This window comes from Herpailurus yagouaroundi, unplaced genomic scaffold (genome assembly GCF_014898765.1).
Source record: "Herpailurus yagouaroundi ecotype Mexico unplaced genomic scaffold, PumYag 186, whole genome shotgun sequence".
NCBI classification, from domain to species: Eukaryota; Metazoa; Chordata; class Mammalia; order Carnivora; family Felidae; genus Herpailurus; species Herpailurus yagouaroundi.
The window spans coordinates 7199153-7221672 of NW_024412417.1; the positions used below are offsets into that span (position 1 = coordinate 7199153).

The 22520-nt window shown below is 39.7% G+C and overlaps 1 protein-coding gene and 1 long non-coding RNA gene across 9 annotated transcripts in view; one reads left to right on the top strand and one right to left on the bottom strand.

Annotated features, from left to right (window-relative positions):
- Positions 1–946, bottom strand: part of LOC121042724 (uncharacterized) — an 86794-nt gene extending 85848 nt beyond the window's left edge. For all 5 annotated transcript variants that reach the window (XR_005796401.1, XR_005796404.1, XR_005796402.1 and 2 more), the window contains exon 1: positions 700–946. This is a non-coding gene — a long non-coding RNA (uncharacterized LOC121042724). The remainder of the gene's footprint in view (positions 1–699) is intronic.
- The window catches only part of NDUFAF6 (NADH:ubiquinone oxidoreductase complex assembly factor 6), a 31931-nt gene continuing 10353 nt past the window's right edge, over positions 943–22520 (top strand). The window contains exons 1-4 of one of the 4 annotated variants that reach the window (XM_040494021.1): positions 943–1148; positions 8835–8934; positions 13955–14077; positions 19617–19673. In XM_040494021.1, the coding sequence (XP_040349955.1) occupies positions 952–1148; positions 8835–8934; positions 13955–14077; positions 19617–19673 (477 nt within the window). In that variant the 5' untranslated portion in view covers positions 943–951. Of the gene's footprint in view, positions 1149–8834; positions 8939–13954; positions 14078–15503; positions 15608–19616; positions 19674–22520 lie in introns of those variants that run through there. The other 3 variants (XM_040494022.1, XM_040494023.1, XM_040494024.1) reach the window with 3 other exon arrangements.

A 22520-nucleotide genomic window follows, 5' to 3' on the forward strand; every position in this document is an offset into this window, starting at 1 on the left:
GGCAGTCTTGGCAGTAAAACCAAAGCAGGGTTAATTGGAGAGAGTTGGTAGGACCATGCAACAGGGTACACTCCTTTGGTTTTAAGGAGAAACACTAAACTGGAGTCACAAATGCAAATAGGGTTGAGGCTGAAAAGTAAATAGAGGGCATATATCACGGAAGGGCTTTATCCAATGAGTAGTAAAGGCTGTCAAGCAAGCAAGGATCATGATCGGATGTACACTTTTTTTTTTATGTTATGTTTATTTATTTTTGAGAGAGCGAGATAGAGTGAGAGCAGGGGAGGGGCAGAGAGAGGGAGACAAAAATCCGAAGCAGGCTCCAGACTCTTAGCTGTCAGCACAGAGCCCAACGTTGGGGCTCGAACTCAGGACGGTGAGATCATGATCTGAGCCGAAGTCGGACGCTCAACCGACTGAGTCACCCAGGCACCCCCGGATGTACACTTTAGAAAGAACCCGCCTGGCTACTGCACGAATAGACCGGGCAAATCTGGCAGGCGGGAGGTATCACTGGGATCCAGATGTAGGCGGAGATGGATGGCTTGGACAAGGTCAGGTCATGGTAACTAGACCCAGCTTTAATATTTGAGAGACTGCGGGTAAGAGTACCAAAGGAGGCTCACATACTATGTGAATACTGAAAAGTTATAAATTAAGCTAGTAAACTGTCAAATAAAATATTCTCTATCCTCCTACCTTGATAAATACATCTTCAGAAGGACCCGGAAGGAAGGAGGAGAGACAGCGTGGGGTCCGCCGATTTCGGCGGGGCTTTTCTGGAACCCACAAAGCAGAAGAGCGCGGCGGCGACGACCCAGATGCAGAGGAGCACAGCGACACCTGGCTCCCTTCCGAGCGGCGTCCCCAGGCCGTCAGCCCGCCGCTGAGAAGTGGGCGGGTGGACCTGAGGAGGCGTGGCGGGGTCGGAGGGCACGCGGCGTCGGTGTCATGGCGGCCTCCGTGCTGGGTTCCACCTGCGGCCCGCTGCGGCTCGGCGTTACCGGCCTGTGCCGCCGCCGGCCGCCCCGGGGCCTGTGGGCTCGTGCGCGGCGGCTCCCGGGGCTCGCGGGGTCCGGGCGGAGCGTGGCCGCGGCCAGCGGATCGGGCGCTTCGGGCACCGACCGCTATTGCATGGAGCTGCTGCGGTGAGCGAGCCCGGCCTGCGCTGGCAGGTGGTCCGGGAGTGGCCCCGAGGGACCCGGGTGGGCGCGGCGGGACTCGGGGCTGGCCGGGGCGAGCCGGTTGGCGGGGACTGAGGCCGCCGGAAATTTCGCGCAGGCCACGAAATCGTGGCAAAACTTCTCGTCTGCCACCTTGACTGAACCTTAATTTTTACCTAAACCTACTGCATGCACAGCTTTGTAAAAGTCTGACGGACGACTAGTAATTTTTACCTAAGTGAGTTCTTCTGTGTCAGGCACTATGCAAAGTACAAGTAGTTTACTTAATCTTCTTTACAGATTGTGATGCACAAATGTAGACCTACCGTTTAGGGTTATGAGGATTAACGCATTTAGAACAGTGCCTGGCACAAAGCAAGGGCACAGTTAGTACAGTATAAGCCATTATTATCTTATTTAATGGATGAAGATACGAAGGTTTAGAGAGATCAGGGAATTTACCAGAGGTTGAGTAGAATAGTCTCATAAAGTTAGGGCCTAATGACAATTTTGTTCAGCCTTGATAACACCGGAAGGACTTGGCGCATGGCAGTTGCTGTTAATCATGCGCGGAATCATTAGAAGAATCAGGTCACCAGGTGACCTAGTGAGTCTGGGCAGGGGCCAGTTTTGGAATTATGCCTGACTGCAAAGATCAATGGCTTAGCCTCTGGTGCCCTTCTGCTGCCTTTGACTTATAACCTTGGTGAAAGGCTCAAAAAAGTACCTGGTCTGAAGAACTTCTGGGGAATGCTAGAATAATTAAGCTACCTTGGATTTGACTGGACTAGTAAATCCAAATTTTTTATATTCAATTTTAGCAAAATGTAGCATAACAACAGAATTCTCATGCATTTCAGCATTTTGTTTTGTTTTTAATCACTTTTTAAAATAATGTTTCTGCCCTATTTGTGGATTACTTACAGGGGAAACAAGATAACAATAGTGGAAATCAGAGCAATAAGCCAAAATTCCTAAAAAGTTACACACATTTTTATATATTTTAAAGTATAATTTTTTGATAAGAAACACAAGTTATCAAAATGTTTACCGCCCATATCCACTTACTTGTTCAGGGTAATTTTTGACACCAGGAGCGTCCTAACTTCTCTATCCAGAGGTGAATAATCACTCTTCCTAATTTCTTATGTATTACTATATAGAAGTAATAGTATCATCACTATGTTATAGTATATGTATACATAGTTATTATACTATTCTTTTAGTAATAGTTTTATGGGTATCACATGACAGTTTTCTCAAATATGTATTCACAAATGGGCAGATACTTAGTCTGTCTCTGTAGATATTTGGGTGGAATGGAGCCTTCTGACTGGTGATTTATTAAAAAGCCTGGATTTCACAGGCATACTTCATCTGCATTTATTAATCCTAGGTTCATCATTTGGGAAAGTTGCATTAAAATTCAGCTATTTGCTCTTTTGTAAATTTCTACTCCTACGTTATAGCCTGGTTATGAGGGTTAAATGCGATGACGTATGTAAAAATGCTGCACATAACAAACGCACAATAGTAGTTTCATTCAAAAACAAAATGAAACTTGAAAGGAAGACTGCACTTTCTGGCTTCAGATTGTCCATTAATCTTTGAAAAATTTGGCCTCTGAAATTATTCATGCGAGGTTGTTTTGGACATGTATCTTATGCAAGGCTTCCAAATATTGGAAAAGATACCAGGCCAGAAATTCGGGTTAGCCATCCAGAGCTCTGCTAGGAATCTAGGTTCCTGGGAATATCTCAAACCTAATTTACATAGGCATCTTGGGGCTTGTTTCTGAGGAACCCCAAGGCTGCCTCAGACTTTGGAATTAGTGCTATAAAGGGGTAAGGAGATGTTAGTGAAGATGTCTGACAGTGCACCTGTTTTCCATCCTCCCTCCACCTCATTGGAGAACCACTTTTTTGTGCTTCAGTGGCACAGGTCCATGGAAATAGCACAGCAGTCCTGACAGCAGATATGCTTATTTATCATATGTCTGTCTCTCCCTACCAGACTGAGGTCTATACCTATCTTCAGTGTCTAGACAGTGCTGGCGCATAGCGGGCCCTGAATAAATGTTGCAATTAGTGAATGAGTGAAACGCCCTATTGCTGTATAAAACTGTCATAGTGTGGCATTTCTATCTGAAAGAGTTCAATAATTAGACCTTGGTTGGCTACTTAAGATATCCTTGTATACCAGTAGTCAGTATTTATAACACTGATCCTGAGTGATGAAAAAATGGTTAAGTAATCAGTATATCTTGCTCAATATAAAGAAGTTGGTAATATTGTTAGAAAAATTTCCAACCAAAATTACACACACACACACACACACACACACAACACAGAACACAACAACTTTACAGAGAAACCCTTATTTGTGTAGAGTATCTTATTTCCCAAAGGTTGTTACCATACTAGTATATCTTCATTTTTTTCATTTCCCTGTAAGAAACCTGATGTACTTCACATATTGGTTATTTTTTAGGAGATATGAAACAGGTAGGTTATCAAGCCTCATTTTGGAAATTAGGAAATAGATGTGGCAGATATCACTTCTGTCAGCTAATTGGATAGAAATTAAGATTGTAATCTTGATTGCTATTCAGTGTTTTCTCTGTTTCATATTAATTTCCGAGTGTTTTAAACACTTTTGACGTTCAGAGACTTTTAATATTAAAATTTAATTTTAGGGGTGCCTGGGTGGCTTGGTCGGTTAAGCGTCCGACTTCGGCTCAGGTCATGATCTCACGGTCCGTGGGTTCGAGCCCCGCGTCGGGCTCTGTGCTGACAGCTCAGAGCCTGGAGCCTGTTTCCGATTCTGTGTCTCCCTCTCTCTGACCCTCCCCCGTCATGCTCTGTCTCTCTCTGTCTCAAAAATAAATAAACATTAAAAAAAAATTTTTTTTTAAAGTAAATAAATAAAATTTAATTTTAAAACATATCTATATGTATTTAAAAGTATAAATTAGGGGCACCTGGGTGGCTCAGTCAGTCGAGTGTCTGACTTCAGCTCAGGTCATGATCTTGCAGTGTGTGAGTTCAAGCTCCGCATCAGGCTTGCTACTTTCAGTGCTTAGCCTGCTTTGGATCTTCTGTCCCCACCTCTCTCTGTCCCTACCCCACTTGTGCCCTCTCTTTCAAAAATAGATAAAACATTAAAAAAAAAATTAAAGTATAAATTAGAGAGCTGTTTTGCCCACACTGTCCATTTTGTAGCTGAAACCACTCATGGTGAGATTTTTTAGTAGAGCTGTTTTGTGATAGCAGGGTCACTTGTTGTGATCCCTTCCTTTTGTTTACGCGGAAGTTGGAGGAAATTGTGAAGGGTGTGGCTAGAAGAGGTTTAAATTCTGTTAGGAAGATAACAAAAAGTGAACCAGTTGAAATCTGGGAGTAGTCTAAATTTCAGCACCTAAACTCCATGGAATCAAGTTGGACCTAACTTTATTTAGTTTACTGTTTTATAGGAAATAATGTTATAATAAAGTTCCAATGTATTCTAGTGAAAGTAGCCTTGTCAATAGGCAGTCATCCTATGATGTATATATAATAAGGACTATGCTGTTTTAAACTTTTTATTTTGAAGTAATTTCATTACTTTTTTAAAAAATTTATTTTGAGAAAGAGGGAGAGAGAGTGGGGGAGGGGCAGAGAGAGGAAGAGAGAGAATCCCAAGCAAGTCCTGTGCTGTCAGGGCAGAGCACCATCCCTCTCTGAGCTTGATCCCATGAAGGCGAGAGCGTAACCTGAGCTGAAATCAAAAGAGTCAGACACTCAACTGATGGGAGCCACCCAGGCGCCCCTGAAGTAATTTCAAATTGACATAGAAATTACAGAAATAGTACACAGAGATCCAGTATACTGTTCATCCAAATTACCTCATTGTTAACATTCTGAACATTTCAGAATAAGGTGTGGACATGATGTCCCATTACCTCCCCTTAATATTTTGGTGTGTCTTCCTTCCTTCCTTCCTTCCTTCCTTCCTTCCTTCCTTCCTTCCCTCCCTCCCTCCCTCCCTCCCTCCTTCCTTCCTTCCTTCCTTCCTTCCTTCCTTCCTTCCTTCCTTCCTTCCTTCCTTCCTTCTTTCTTTCCTCCCTCCCTTCCTTTCTTTTTCTTTCTTTCTTAAGTTTATTTATTTTGAGAGAGAGAGAGAGCCAGAGCATGAATGGGGGAGGGGCAGAGAGAGAGAGGGAGAGAATCCCAAGCTGGTTCTGCTCTGTTAGCACAGAGCTTGACGTGGGGCTCAAACTGACGAACTGTGGGATCATGACCTGAGCCCATAAAATGCTTAACCAGATGCTTAACCGACTGAGCCACACAGGTGCCCCTAGTGTGTATTTCTTAACCCAGGGTTCCTCTCCCATATAATTATAGTACAATCAACAAAATCAGGATATTAAAATTGATCCAATTTACTGTCAAATCCACAGACTTCATTCAAATTTTGCTGATTATTCAATTATGTCTTTCATGTATCTAGGATCATATGCTACATTTAGTTGTCAAATCTCTTTACTCTTTTCTAGGCTGAAACAATTTCTCAGTCTTTCCTTATTTTTCATGAGTGTGACATTTTTTTGAAGAGAGCAGGCCAGTTACTGTGTAGAATCTCTCTCAGTTTGGGTTTATTTAATGTTTCCTTATGATTTATACCTTTTTGGCAGGAATATTACAGGAATATGCTGTGCTTTTCTCACTATCATTTCAGGAAGCACATGATGTTGATTACCTTATTTCTGTGGTGTGAACCTTTTATTACTTGGTTGAGAGGGTATCTTCTGGGTTTCTCCCTTGTAAATTTAGTTAATGAGAATATTAGTGTATATTGGGCTCGGAGATTACACTGTGTCTCTATGTGAATATGGATAGTTAGCATTTACCTACATGTACCTGTCTACTTTCTCTTGTTTAAAAACAAGGAAAAAAAAGGGGCAACTGGGTGGCTCAGTCGGTGAAGCGTTGGACTTCAGCTCAGGTCATGATCTTGTGGTTCATGGGTTGGAGCCCCGCATTGGGCTCTGTGCTGACAGCTCAGAGCCTGGAGCCTGCTTCGGATCCTGTGTCTCCCTCTGTCTGCTCCTCCCTCACTCGTACTCTGTCTCTCAAAAAATCAATAAACATTAAAAAAAAATAAAGAAAGAAAAAAACTTTAAAAATGGGGTTATAGAAGGTCAGCAAAGCGTGGGTTTGAGATTTTGGGTGGGTTTAAGTGGGCATTTTGGCAACATGGCTTCTCCTTTGGCATGTTTAACTATGATGTTTAACAGACATCCTTGCAGTTGAAGACACTTTTATTTTTATTTTTTATTTTCTTTTTAAGATTTATTTCTTTTTGAGAGACAGAGAGAGATAGAGCACAAATGGGAGAGGGGCAGAGAGAGAGGGAGACACAGAAGTCAGAGCAGGCTCCAGGCTCTGAGCTGTAAGCACAGAGCTGACGCGGGGCTCAAACTCATAGACTGTGAGATCATGACCTGAGCCAAAGTCGGATGCTTAAACGACTGAGCCACCCAGGCGCCCCTGAAGACACTTTTAAAATAAAATTCTCTCCTAATGATGTCTTGAGCCCTGCCACTCGATGGGAATCAGCAGAACCTGGAGGATCGTATTTGGAATTGACATTCTCTATTGTCATTTTGTTCCTGTTTATTTTTAAATTTCTTTTTGTTTCACTGGAAAGGAATGATGATGCTCAGTTTTAAAAGGTAAAAGTGTACAAGTTGCTTTGTTACAATACAACTAAATGTGTACACAAAGGAAAAGAAAGAATGTTAATTGGTAATACGTGTTTTGTGAGGAGATACTTCACAGCATATGTAAATATTCTATCAAACTTTTACCCATTTAACATTTTAAGACCTTTATTGATGATTTTTGTCTGACTCAATTACTTTGTTGTCAAATGATGACTTAAAAAATATTTCATCATGTCTTCTAGACTTATCAGTTGGCATTGTATGGTTGTCAGGTTTTTCCCTTCCCTTCCTATTCATTCATACATTTATTTATATTGGTATGGGCTTATGGTGTTCTATTACAATGTTACTATCATTATTTTTTTGATGCTCAGATTGACTCAAACTTGGCAAATGGGAACTTTGTCAGGCCAGTTTCTTTTTCTTTCTAATTATTTTTAAAATCAATTAATTAATTTTTTTTTAATTTTTTTATTTTTGAGAGAGAGAGAGAGAGAGACCATGAGCGGGGTGGGGGAGAGGGGCAGAGGGAGACAGAGAATCTCAAGCAGGCCCCATGTTTACTGCAGAGCCGGATGGATGCAGGGCTTGATCCTGTGATCCTGGGATTATAACATGAGCCAAAATCAAGATTTGGACGCTCAACCGACTGAGCCACACAGGTGCCCCTGTCAGGCCAGTTTCTTTGTTGTTTTGACAAGTCCCTCTACTCTGAACGTTTCATTACTTTCTGCTCAAGAAGATGTCTCTAGCCTATCTGGTATTTTTCCTGCCCCAGCCCTGGACTTAGTCATTCCTCCAATGAGCCCTCGTTTCTTTCAGTAGAGAATGGTATTTAGAAACCAAAGGTCTAGGTGTTAGGTGTGTTCACTGATACTGGGGGCTTAGGAGATATCATTGCTTCCACGTTCTCTCAGCAGATGCTGCTAGGAAACATAAATATACACACACACCCACACTCCTATATTATTTTCTGTTTTTGTGTCTTATCTGTGTCTTTATCTGTGTATTAAAGAGGTGCCTGGGTCGTTCAGTTGGTTAAGTGTCTGACTCTTGATTTTGGCTCAGGTAATGATCTCATGGTTTGTGAAACTGAGCCCTTTTTTGGGCTCTGTCCTGCCCATGTGGAGCCTGCATGGTATTCTCTCTCTCCCTCTCTCTCTGCCCCTCCCCTGCATGTGTGCACTCTTTCTCTCAAAATAAATAAATAAACTTAAAACAAACAAACAAACAAACTGTGAGTTCATACCATTACTTGCTGGGATTACTTTCTTGAGTAGTCCACCTCAGTAGCTCATTTGAATTCTTACCAAAACCAAAGTGACTTGGAGACAATTAAAATTATAAGTACTATAGGGGCACCTGGGTAGCTCAGTTGGTTGGGCATCTGGCTTCAGCTCAGGTCATGATCTCCCAGTTTGTGAGTTTGAGCCCCGTGTCAGTCTCTGTGCTGACAGCTCAGAGCCTGGAGCCTGTTTCAGATTATGTGTCTCCTCCTCTCGCTGCTCCTCTCCCACTCGTGCTCTGTCTCTCTCACTCTCTTTCAAAAATAAATAACACATTAAAATTTAAAAAAAATTATAAGTACTACATAAGTAAAAATAATAGAGATTATTTCTTTTTAACTGGTCTGGGATTGGGGGCAGATACATTTTTGTAATTATAAAGAAATAAGTAAGAAATTTCAGGCCTATTTTTTTTAAATTTTTTAACGTTTTTATTTATTTTTGAGACAGAGAGAGACAGGGCATGAACGGGTGAGGGTCAGAGAGAGAGGGAGACACAGAATCTGAAACAGGCTCCAGGGTCGGAGCGGTCAGCATAGAGCCCGACGTGGGGCTCGAACTCACAAACTGTGAGATCGTGACCTGAGCCGAAGCCGGACTAATTCTGGTCAGCGTTTTTTTTGTGTGTACAGTTTAGAACGTTAAAAGTAAGGGCCTTTTTTTTTTGCCTATTTGTTATAGGAAACGAGACTACGAAGGCTATTTGTGCTCCCTGCTGCTCCCTGCAGACTCCAGAAGCTCTGCCTTTGCACTGAGGGCCTTCAATGTGGAACTGGCTCAGGCTGGTATTAAATACCTTCAAAAATTATTTGCAAAAATGGTGAAAATATTTAATGCTGAACAATAAAGAAATATAGTTATAATTTATATGCTGGATGTGTTTAAGTTCTCCGCTGCTGATTTCTTTGTCCTTCTTCTAGTTAGGCTTATCAATTAAATTCCAAAAATAAACTAGCTAACAAACTTAACGATTCTGGAACTACCATTCTGGAATTTTAATTTCTTTTATCTAAGGTTATTATAAAACTATGCAATTAACATTTATGTTTGTCTGTTAGTTGAGTAGGTTAATCACAGTCTCACTGTTTATAGCAGTTTTCAAAGCACTTTTTAAATGACGTTTTAGCTTTAACGTGAAGTAGGCAATAGAAGTAATTATAGCAAACCCAGGTCTTAGATCATACTAACTCGCTTTTGTCTAAAAAATTACAAAGGAAGGAAAGAGCCTTCTTTTTCTTAGAATGAAAGATCATGGGCTGACGTAACATGAATTGGAGGATGGAAATGTGGGAGTTGAAGTGGTATGGCTTTGGTCTTCTCAGTAAATTAGATGGAGGGCTCAGACATTAAGAGTGAGGGAGCAGGGGAGGGTTTGAAATCTCAAAGAAAGTGCAAATTTTGGCAGGGCTTCTCCAGTGGATAGGATAGGAAGTGAGCTAGGAAGGAATGAAAGGATGTGAGTAGAGCACTGAGGCACAACTGAGGTGAGACACTGAATCTGCAGACAGTCTGATAGATTCTGGCTGTATTTTTGTTGGTGTCTTCTAGATGTCATGAGTCCATTTTTTTTTTTACCTCATCCTTTTTCAGGCATAAACTGAACATCTGCATCTTCAGCACAGTGTAGCAGTAAAGAGTCCCCATTGTGATCTTCCATTATTGCTTTACAGTGATTAAAATTCCATTTTTTTTTTAATTTTTTTTTTCAACGTTTATTTATTTTTGGGACAGAGAGAGACAGAGCATGAACGGGCGAGGGGCAGAGAGAGAGGGAGACACAGAATCGGAAACAGGCTCCAGGCTCTGAGCCATCAGCCCAGAGCCCAACGCGGGGCTCGAACTCACGGACCGCGAGATTGTGACCTGGCTGAAGTCGGATGCTTAACCGACTGCACCACCCAGGCGCCCTAAAATTCCATTTTTAATGAACAAATCATTAGGGTTCTCCCTGAATTGTCTGTCACCTTGTAGGAGTGTTTTGCTGCTGCTTTACACACACAGTCTTGTTCGTCCATTCGTTCATTCATTCATTCATTCATTCAATAAGTATTTGATTATCTCAGATATGCTAGGTACTGTTTTAGATCCTGGAGTATAACACTGAATAAAACATATAAAGCCCATGTACTCAAGGAACAAAACAAGTACTGTGTAATGTATCAGATAGAAGCAAGTACTATGGAAAAAAAAATTAAGGGGGATGGGGAAGGCTTGGTGTTGCAGGGGCTCTGATTTTACAGTGGTCAGGAAAAACCTGAGAAGGTAGCATTCGAGCAAAAATTTGAAGGAGGCAAGGTAGTAAGGTATGTGAGCAAAGACTATTCTACACAGAAGGAACAGGAAGTACAAAGGCTCTGAGGTGCAAATGTACCTGATAAAAGGCCAGTGTCATATAGCAGATGAGGGAGGAAGGGCATGGGAGGTTAGGTTAGAGGTATCTGGGCCCGAAAGGCAAGGTCTTGGAGACCAGTGCAGTCACTTTGGCTTTTACTCGGAGATGGGAAACCATTGGAAGGTTCTGAGCAGAAAAGGACATCAAGGCTTGGTCACATTTTTAAAAGATTACTCTTGATATTTATTGAGAATAGACCATATACCACCAGGATCTGAATACTAAACATTACTAAGAGACCCACCCACCACCAAGACCATTAACAAAAATAACTTTTCATGTGGAAATAATTGCACACACACAAAGGTAAGAATAGTACAAAAAATACCCATAGACCCTTTCGTTAGTATTCTGCCACACATGCTTTGTCGTTTTGTCTATATATTTCATTCTATGAATCATTTTAGAGTATCTTCACTACCCATGGCCCTTATCCCTTTAATCTTGAGCATGTATTTCACAAGTGAGAATATTCTCTTATGTAACCATAGTAATCAATTTGAGTAAATTTGGTGTTGATACAATGCTTAATCTGTCTGGTTTCCAATTTTGTCAAATGATCCAATAATGTCCTTTATGGCATTTTTTCCCCTTCTGTACAGGAGCCAGTCTAGGATCATGTATTGCATTAATTTTCATATCTCTAACCTCCTTTAATTTGGAACATTTTCACAGCCTTTGTCTTTTATGACATTGACATTTTTAAAATAATACTTTTCCTTTTATTTTTTTATTTTTAAAATACTATTAAAAATTAGAATGTTTCTCATTTGGAGTTGTTTTGTTTTTTTGTCGTATTATGCATTCCTAGTCTAATACTACTAAGTGATGTATGTCCTTTTCAGCAAATCATAAGGAGGTATGAAATGTCCATCTGTCTCTTATTGGTGATACTAATTTTGGTCACAGTCAACATATTAATATTTTTTCCTTGTTAAATGTGAGTAGACATTTTAAGACCATGGTCCTCATCAGAATTTACCTCCTAGTCAACAGGTACATGAAAAGTTGCTCAGTACAACTAACATCAGGGAAATGTAAATCAAAACCACAGCAAGATATCACCTCACACATGTTAGAATGACTGGAATCAAAAACACAAGAAATAACAAGCATTGGCAAGGATGTGGAGAAAAGGGGACCCTTGTACACTGTTGGTAAGAATGTGAGCTGGTGCAGTCACCATGGAAAATAGTAAGGAGATTCTTCAAAAAATTAAAAATAGAACTACCCTATGACCCAGCAATTCCACTTCTGGATATTTATCTGAAGAAAATGAAAACACTGACTTGAAAAGATATCTGCACCCCCTTGTTCGCTGCAGCATTATTTACAGTAGCCAAGATATAGAAGCAACCTAAGTATCCGTTGATAGGTGAATGGATAAAGAAAATGTGTAAATATACAATAGAACATTTTTCAGCCATAAAAAAGAAGGAAATCTTGCCATCTGTGACAAGTTGGATGGACTTTGAGGGCATTATGCTAAATAAGTCAGACAAATATATGATCTTACTCATATGTGGAATCTAAAAAACAAAAAAATCCCCAAAATTCATAGATAGATTAGACTGGTGGTTGCAGAGATAGGGCGTGGGTGTAAGAGAAATGGGTGAAGGTGATCAAAAAGTATAAACTTCCAGTTATAAGTAAGTCATGAGGCTGTAATATATAGCATGGTGACTATATTATATATTTGAAAGTTGCTAAGAGAGTAGATCTTAAAAGGTTCTCATCACAAGAAGAAAAGGATTAGTAACTGCATATGGTAATGGAGACTTACTGTGGTGATCATCCACAATTCATATATCAAGTTATGTTGTACACCTGAAACTAGTATATGTCAATTCTGTCTTGAAAAAAACCTTACCTCCTAGATTTAGCATGCATTGGTTACTCCTGCCTGAATCTAACAAGGCCATTCTTAATCAGTAGTGGGGAGATGGTATAATAATTTTCTTTTTAAAAATTACTTTGTGAATGAATGAATTTATTTAAATGGACATACAGTAAAAGTCACTTTTTGTGGTGTACAGTTCTATAGGTTTTGAAACATGCGTAGAGTCATGCGTTCACCATTGTGGTCATGAAAAAAGAACAATTCCATCAACCCAAAAAATTCCCTCACGTGCCCCTTCGTAGTCAACCACTCCCCTCCCCCATAATCTTTTGCAAGTCCTTCTGGTTCCGTTATGAGTTCTGACTGTGCACAGCATAAGATACACTACTTTTTTTTCTTTTTTACAGGTTGCGAGTGAGGGAGAGGGATCAGATGAGGGAGGGGTGTAGAGGGAGAGAGAGAGGGAGAGAAAGAGAGAATACATAAGCAGGCTCCACGCTCAGCATGAAGCCCAATGTGGGGCTTGATCCTGGGATCATGACCTGAGCCAAAATCAAGAATCAGATGCTCAGCTGACTGAGCCAGCCAGGCGCCCCTAAACTACCACTTTTTTGAGCCATAATTTCTCTATTTGTAAATGGGTATATTGGTAATGGCCCTGTGGGTATGTAGTGAGGACTGAGATCAGATAATCTCTGGGACAGTACCTAGCAAAGGGCCTGGCACTCGTAGACATTTGGTAAATGTTACTTCCTTCACTGCTTCCTCTAGAAAGCCCCTGGCCCTATTTCCTAGGTTCATCTCCAGACTTACACATAATTTTACCATCACTAATCTAATGAAGATTGTTTTTCTTCTCTTATGCTTACTTTTAAAAACGTTTTTATTATGGAAAATTTTTGAATATATATAGAATTGGAGAATGTAGTATAGTAAACTTCCATAAACCCATCACCCAGCTCCACCTGTTACTAGCTCATGGCCAATCTTGATTTTTCATCTCTCTCCCCACCTACCCCATCCTCACCTCCAAGTTATTTTGAAGTAAGTCTCAGCTAATTTTCCATCTGTAAATATTGCCATATTGCCATATGTATCTCTAAAAGATAACTCATTTAAAAAATAACTACAAAACCATTGTCCAACATTAAAAATTTAGTAATTCCTTAGTATCATTAAACATCTAGTGTTCAGATTTTTCCTAGTTGTCTCTTTCTCTTCAAATCAGGATTCAGATAAAGTCCACATACTGCAACTGGTTCATCTATCAAATTTCTTTTAATCTAATTGTCTGCCCCCCACTCTTTTTCTTGGCAATTTATTTCTAGAAGATGATCTCCTATTTTTGAATGCAGACCTTGAAAATATTGGAAGTAGTTTGCAGTTTTATTTAGGAACCTCTTAATGACAAGAATTTGATTGATATATAACTTCAAGGAAAAGTTAAAACAAATATACAGAATTAAACTTCATTTTTGGCTGAATCATGTGGTTATGCAGTCACAAATACTGATTTTGAGACTGTGAAGGAAGAGTGCATTTATTAAGGTTTTTGAATGCTGTTTACAGGTTAAGGACTCAGTCTCTGAGAAAACAATTGGACTGATGCGAATGGAGTTTTGGAGAAAAACCGTGGACGACATATACAGTGACAACCCACCCCAGCAGCCTGTGGCCATCGAGCTGTGGAAGGTAAAAGCAAAATGCTACTTTAAAAAAAAAATTTTTTTTAACGTATATTCATTTTTTGAGAGACAGAGACAGAGTGTGAGTGTGGGAGGGGCAGAGAGAGAGAGGGAGACACAAAATCTGAAGCAGGCTCCAGGCTCTGTGCTGTCAGCACAGAACCCGGTGTGGGGCTCGAACTCACGGACCATGAGATCATGACCTGAGACGAAGTCAGACACTTAACCAACTGAGCCACCCAGGAGCCCCACAAAATGCTACCTTTAATTTGTAAGTGTTATTTGCGCATACTTAAAAACAATTTTTTTTAATGTTTATTTATATTTGAGAGAGAGACAGAACACGTTTGGGGAAGGGGCAGAGAGATGAGACAGAATCTGAAGCAGGCTCCAGGGTCTTAGCTGCAAGCTGTCAGCACAGAGCCCAACGTGGGGCTTGAACTCATGAGCAGTGAGATCATGACCTGAGCCGAAGTCAGACGCTTAACCGACTGAGCCACCCAGGCACCCCTTGAGCATACTTTTTGATGCATACAATTTAGCTAGTGGCTATGGGGAATCTATCCTGAAAAAATCTTAGGCTCATGTAATGTTCAAAGCTGTTAGTTTTGATAGGAATTTTAAATCATCTGCTAATAACCTGCACAGATCTTTACTGAATTTATTAAAGGAAAAAAAAAAGAATCTGGTCCCTTTGTGTTACCAACTACTTATTTGTTTTCCACATATTTGGTTGTAGAAATTAAACCCCATACATTTTAGAAAATGTTTTATTTATTTTTAAGAGAGAGAGCACGAATGGGGAAGGGATGGGGGTTGGGGGGCAGAAGATCCAAGGCAGGCTCTGAGCTGTCAGGACAGAGCCTGATGTGGGGCTCAAACCCATGAACTGTGAGATCATGACCAGAGCTGAAGTTAGACGCTCAACTACTGATCTACCCAGGCACCCCAAACCCCATACATTTTGAAGCAGTGGCAGGTTAATTGTTCTATCTGCCCAGCAGCTCCTTATTCTAGTGCTCCAATCCATTCCGTGGGCTGTAGAAAAACGCATACTGATCTTTTGTGAAGGGAGACTTGCGATCACCATTGTCCAGACACAAATGTAAAACTGCCTTGTTGCATATTCATTGATGAATTTTAAGTATTAGAGAATGGAAACTTACGGGCTGGAGAATTATTCGGACAGCTAGATGTATACAGTGAATAGTTTCACATTAAAGCAGTTATATGGATCCCTCATTCATAAACAGCCACGCAGAGTTCTGAAATGTGCTGCACCATGACTGGTGGAAGGGAATTAGGTGCTTTTTGTCACTGATCTGTGTCCCCACTGTAGTGTGATGAGTGCTAAAAGACAGGTTCTGTAACGGAGCCATGGACAGGCCTGACAGGGGTGCCCCTCTTCTCAGGTCTGCACACCAGCAGAGGCAGGCCCGTTCCTGGGCCCCCGACCGACTTCCAGTGCCCCAGTAAGGATGGAAAAAGGCAGGCCCTCCCAAGTCTGGGACTGAGAAGAAAAAGTGGATGGGAAGCTGTGAGTATTAGATTAGTTGTTTATCTCTGTTTACCTCACTTTAAGAACCTCAACCTTGGGGACTCCATTTAGAGAAAAATTTTCTCTAAAATCTAGAAAAACTATTCTTTTACACTCAGACATCCCCGCAGTGGGGGTTTATGCTAAGGCTTGCATCCTTAGAGATTCCTTCAAGACAAATTTATCTTGTCTTGGCCTCTCTCAAAAAAAAAAAAAAAACAGAAGACCCATCTGAATTGTAGAATGTTTACACATGTGCCAATTGATCCGATTTTAATAGCTCTTTAAATGTTGATGATTGCTGTTGACCAGCTTTCTGATATGACCAGTGTTGAAGGTTAATATGAATATTTGAAAGAAGCAGGTGGTGGTCATAGCAGATGTCTTGATTGCATGTTTACCCTTCCACACTCTGCTGGAGCACATGCTTTTTGCACACTGTCCAGTAAAACTTTTCATTGGTTCTTTAGAGAGCATCAGGTTCTTTTAGAAGATTAAGTGGGGAAAGAGTGACAGTGTATTGTGTAGGGAGAACTCTTCTGCCACAGTGATTCATTAGTGCTTTTAGGATGCAAGATAATTGCATATCTATAATTACATGTGTATTTCATATGGTTTTCTCCATTTCTCTGTGTATTAATGTTAGTTGCAAGCTTGAACTTATGTTTATAGCCAAGGTTTTTATTCTGTTTGGCTTCTGTTTTAAAAATTGTTGATACTTTATTCAGCAGATTTTCAGCTGCTTATTAAATCCTTGTTTTTGTTTTTTTAAATTAAAAAAAATTTTTTTTTCAACCTTTATTTTTTTTCGGACAGAGAGAGAGACAGAGCATGAACGGGGGAGGGGCAGAGAGAGAGGGAGACACAGAATCGGAAACAGGCTCCAGGCTCTGAGCCATCAGCCCAGAGCCCGATGTGGGCTCGAACTCACGGACCGCGAGATCGTGACCTGGCTGAAGTCGGACGCTCAACCGACTGTGCCACCCAGGCGCCCCAAATCCTTGTTTTTTTTTTTACCTTGATCTCTGATTTCCTTCAGAATCAGACAGAAGAATTATATTTTATGGTCAAGGAACTATAGCTGTTATGGTTTCAGCCTTGAGTAAACAAAAATCTGACTTTCTGTGGTTAAATATGTATTTAGTACTTTTATGTGCCAGGAATGGTACTTGATGGTGGTTACAAAGATCAAACATGCCTTGCCCCACTCAGACATGTACCAAATAGAACAAGATCAGGACTCTGTAATGACTGAGGAATCCCAAGCTGATTCCTGGGACTGGGGAGAGGCCTGCAGGGAGTCCTGCCATGTAATAGCAGCAGTGCTGACAGCTTTGCAAGCAACACCGTGCAGCTCCTTTAGCTTCTGTTAGTTCCTGGAAGGCAGAATGGGCCCTGTTCTCTGTGCTTCCAGTTAGTATCATTAGTCATTAGTATCAATGATGTCTTAGAGTCTTAGATGGAGTATAGGATACTCCTGAGACTTTGTTTCACTACCATATTTATTTTTTCTTCCCTTTTAAAAAGATGTATGTATTTTGAGAGAGAGAGAGAAAGAGGGCAGGGGAGGGGCAGAGAGAGAGGGAGAGAGAATCCCAAGCGTGTGGAGCCTCATGCTGGCTCAAACTCCTGAACTGTGAGATCATGATCTGAGCTGAAATCAAGAGTTGGGCACTTAACTGACTGAGCCATCCAGGTGCCCCTGCCATATTTATTTTTTATGAAAATATATCTTACTTATTGTTGACTTGGCAAGAAAACAATGTTTTTAAAACTTATTTGGAAATAATTTCAAACTTTCAGAAAGGTTGCAAAATTTAAAACGGTACAAAGAACACTTGCATAATCTATATCCAGATTCACCTGTTGTTAACATTTTTATCCTGTTAATGATTTGTGCAGTGCCCACATACAAGTTCATGTGTGCTCTGTGTGTGTGTGCATTTTCACACTTATAATTTTTATCTGAATCACTTGAGTTTAAGTTCTATACTTCATGGCCCTTCATCCCTAAATACTTTAAGTATTTCCTAAGAATAGGGATATTCTCTGATGTTATCTGAATAGCTACTAACTTTTGTAAATTTAACTTTGATGTAACATTTTTATATAATTTTCCATTTATATTCCACTTTTGTCAGTTTCCCCAGTAATGTCCACAATAGTATTTTCCCCTCGAGTATAGGATCCAGTCTAGGATCATGTATTCGTTGTCACGTCTCTTTCTCCTGCTTTAATCTGGAACATTTCTGTAGCTTCTATCTTCTATGACATTGATTGATTTTTTTTTTTTAAAGTTCATTTTTATTTATTTTGAGAAAGATACAGAGAGCAAGTGGGGGAGGGACAGAGAGAGAGAAGGAGACAGAATCCCAACCAGGCTCCACGCTTTCAGTGCAAAGCGTGATGCAGTGCTGGAACTCACGAACTGTGAGATTATAACCTGAGCCAAAATCAAGAGTCAGACACTTGGAGCGTCTGGGTGGCTCAGTCAATTAAGTGTCCGACTTCACCTCAGGTCATGATCTCACCATTCGTGAGTTTGAGCCCTGCATCAGGCTCTGTGCTGACAGCTCAGAGCCTGGAGCCTACTTTGGATTCTGTGTCTCCCTCTCTCTCTACCCTCCCCCGATCATGCTCTGTCTGCCTCTCTCTCTCTCAAGAATAAACATTAAAAAAATTTTTTTTAATTATCAAAAAAAAAAAAAAAGAATAGGACATTTAACCAATTGAGCCACCCAGGTGCTCTGTCATTGACAGTTTTGAAGAGTATAGCCTCCTTCCCCTGCTTTTTTAGAACATTCCTCATTTGGGAATTGTCTGATGTTTTCTCATGACTAATTCAGTTTATACATGTTTGGCCAGAATACTGCAAAGGTGATATGTTCTTCTTAGGGTATCACATCTGTTGGCACACTTTGTCCATCTGTTCTTTGTTGGCACTGTTTTCATCACCTGGTCAAGATGTTGCTTGGGTTCCCAGTCTGTAATTATAATTCCTCTCATAAATTAGTCAACTTTGACTATGCACATATCCTGCTCCATGTCAGTTTCTTCCTAAACTTAGCATTCATTGATGGTTCTTGTCTGATTCAGTCTTTATTTGTTATGATTGCAAAAAGGTAATTTCCAGACTCTAGCACTCGGTCAACATTACTGGTTGGCACTTGGCATTCTAATATAAGGAAGAGCTCTTAATCTCTTGTATTTGTTTATTGATTATTGCTATGAACTCATGAATTCCTGTTTTTTTCCAGTATTTTATAATTCATTACTATATATGATTATTTTGATGTTCAAGTTGTCCCAGACTTGGATAGTGGGAGTCTTATCAAACTGGGTCCTATGTCCTTATGACATGCATCCTCATCACTTTTTGGGACACTTTGTATTTTCTGGCACAGTAAAATATTCTAGGATCACCTTGAATCTCCCCTGCCTCTGTTTCTCCAGAGCCCCGTTTCCTTCGGGGGGAGTGGAACTGGAGACCAAGATCTGGGCACTAGGTGTGCTTTTTCCTACTGGAATCTCTATTTGCTAAGATAAAACTGTACCCTACAGATTATTTTCTTTGGACTTTTAGTTACTCTTTTCGTGTGGAGAAGTGGTTATTTTCACTAAGTAAAATTTTTGTCCTATGGAAAAAAGTTTGTGTGTAATAAATAAGCATAGAAGTCAAGATGAATCACATAACAGAAGCTTGTTGTTTAATTCTTGTTTTGTTTTTATTTTTAAAGTGTGTTTTTATTTTTAAGTTATTAGTTAAATTACTAATAGCATAAGAAAAAAAGTCTAGTGGAAATGTTTTGGACGTATTATCTATACTTGGAAATGTTCTGAAATGTTTTCTAGGGACATTTTCTTTTCCCCTGATACTTTAACATAGCTATCTGGTGATAGTTATTACAAGTTTCCTTACCTAGTTTTGTATTTGATTTGTTCATTTTCAGGTCTGCTGAAGTCATTTCTAGTACTTTCTAAAAATTTACAACACTCTTGTTTTTTTCAGGCTGTCAAAAGACATAATCTGACTAAAAGATGGCTTATGAAAATCATTGATGAAAGAGTAAGTTGAAATTGCTCAAGTCGTAAGTGTTTTCTTCCTTTTTATCTGTAAGCTAATTCCTCAGGGAGGAAATGTTTTAATATGTGTATTACATTCTGGAGGAAGGAGATTTTAGAGAACTGTCATTGTATCCATTCTCTATCATTACATGCGCTCATTTCAGCCCCCTGCCCCTGCACCCTGAGTCAGACAGGCAAACACAGGCACCTAGGCAGAGACGGGTATGCGCACCCTACCCCCACTCTACTATTTTGTTTGATTTTTAAATGGAAATGTTTGGACTTATACAAAAGTAGAGAGAATAGTGTAATATACTTTCATGTATTTGTTACCCAGCTTTAATTAGTTATAAATACATATCCAATCTTGTTTCATCTATATTCTACCAACTCTTCTCATTAAATGCCACTGGATTATTTTATTTTATTTTTTTTTTAATTTTTTTTCAACGTTTATTTATTTTTGGGACAGAGAGAGACAGCATGAACAGGGGAGGGGCAGAGAGAGAGGGAGACACAGAATCGGAAACAGGCTCCAGGCTCTGAGCCATCAGCCCAGAGCCTGACGCGGGGCTCGAACTCATGGACCGCGAGATCGTGACATGGCTGAAGTCAGACGCTTAACCGACTGCGCCACCCAGGCGCCCCTGGATTATTTTATTTTATTATTATTTTTTTGCCACTGGATTATTTTAAAATAAACCAGCATATTATTAGCTTGCAAATATATATTGTATCTTGAAAAGATTTTTAAAAATGCTTTTAGAAAACATACCCACAATAAATGATCATACCTTAAAAAAATTACAGATAATTCCTTAATATCATCAAAACTTGAGTACTCATACACATACCTTTATGTACACGCAATATTTGGATCTCTGTCCAGATAGTTGAGGGAATAGGAAAGTCTAATGGTTCTATTCTAGTGAATGGAATGCTATACTATGTTCTAAGACCTGAGTTCTACTTCCAACCAAGCATACAAATTACTCTCTGGCCTGGGCTAATTTATGTAATCTTTCTGACACATGGTTGGCTCAGTGTCCTCATTGGCCTGATATTTATCACATACTGTTATCATGAAAATGTGAGTTCACTTAGTTTATTTGGATACAGCCTATTAATAATCATAGGCTATAGTAATTACAAACCAAAACAGGAGATAACGACTTGAGCATTTAAAAGAAATAGTTGTTGGGCCACCTGGGTGGCTCAGTCAGTTAAGCCACTCAGTTAAGGCTGAGTCCGACTGCAGCTCAGGTCATAATCTCGTGGTTCACAGGTTCAAGCCCCACATCAGGCTCTGTGCTGACAGCTCAGAGCCTGGAGCCTGCTTTGTGGATTCTGTCTCCCTCTCTCTCTCTGCCCCTCCCCTGCTCGTACTCTGTCTCTCTCTCAAAAATAGATAAAGCCTTTAAAAATAAATAAATAAAAGAAATAGTTGTTGGCCTACAGAGTTAACTAGCACTAAGAAGATCTATTTTTCAGGTGTTTTCTGTTTTTATGAGGTAAAGACAATTAGAAAATTCAAGACAGAGATAACTTTTTGGTTTAATGGAAAATAACATTTGGCATTTGTAGGGAGGGATATTTAAGAGTAAAAGACTAGGCTCAAGTCTCCCACATTGATCTTTAGATTTAGTGCAATTCCTATAAAAACTCCAGCTGCCTTGTTGCAGAAATTAACAAGCTGATCCTGAAATCCATATGGAAACACCAGAGACCCAGAATCGCTAAAGCAATCCTGCTAAAAAAGAAAGCTCCAAAGTTATAGTAATCAAACTGTGGATTATTGGCACAGCATCGGCATATAGATCAATGGAACAGAATTGAAAGTCCAGAAATAAACCCATAAATTTATAGTTGATTTTTTTGATAGGGGTGTGAAGATAATCCAATGGGTAAAGAATAGCCTTTTCAACAAATAACATCAGGACGACTAGATATCTGCATGCAAAGAATGAATTTGGATTCCTATCTAACACCTATCTAATACCATATGCAAAAACTAACTCAAAATAGGTCAAACACCTAAATGTAAGAGTTAAAACTGTAAAACACTTAGGAGAAAACATAGATATAAATCTTTGTGACTTCAGGTTAGGCAGTGATTTCTTAGATACGATATCAAAAGGATAAGCAATAAAAGAAAAAGCAGGTAATTGAACTTAAACAAAATTAAAAATTTCAAGAAAGTGAGAAAGCAGTCCATGGAACTGGAGAAAGTATTTGGAAGATATATATATATATATATATATATATATATACACACATACATACATATATATATGTATATATATATTTGATAAGGAATAAGTACCTAGAATATGTAAAAAAAACTCTTAAAACTCAACAATAAAAAGACAAATCACCCAATTTAAAAATGGGGAAAGGATTTGAGTAAACATTTCTGCAAGGGAGATCTACCTATGACCAGTAAGCACCTAAAAGGATGCTCAACATCTTTTCATTATGGAAATGTGAATCAAAACCAGAATAAATTACTCCTTTACACTCATCAGGATGGCTATAATAAAAATATGAACAATAATGAGTGTTGGTGAGGATATAGATAAATTAGAAACTTTCATACGTTGCTGATGGGAATGTGAAATGGTATAGCTGCTTTGAAAAAAATTTGGCAGTTCTTCAGAAAGTTAAACATAGAGTTACCAAAGACCCAGCAGTATCACTCCTATATTTATACCCAAGAAATGAAAACATGTGTCTGCACAAAATCTGTAACAAATGTTCACAGCAGCATTATTCATAGTAGTCCAAAAGTGGGAACAACCCATAGTCTACCAATGAGTGAATAAAAACATAGTGTGGTCTATCCATACAA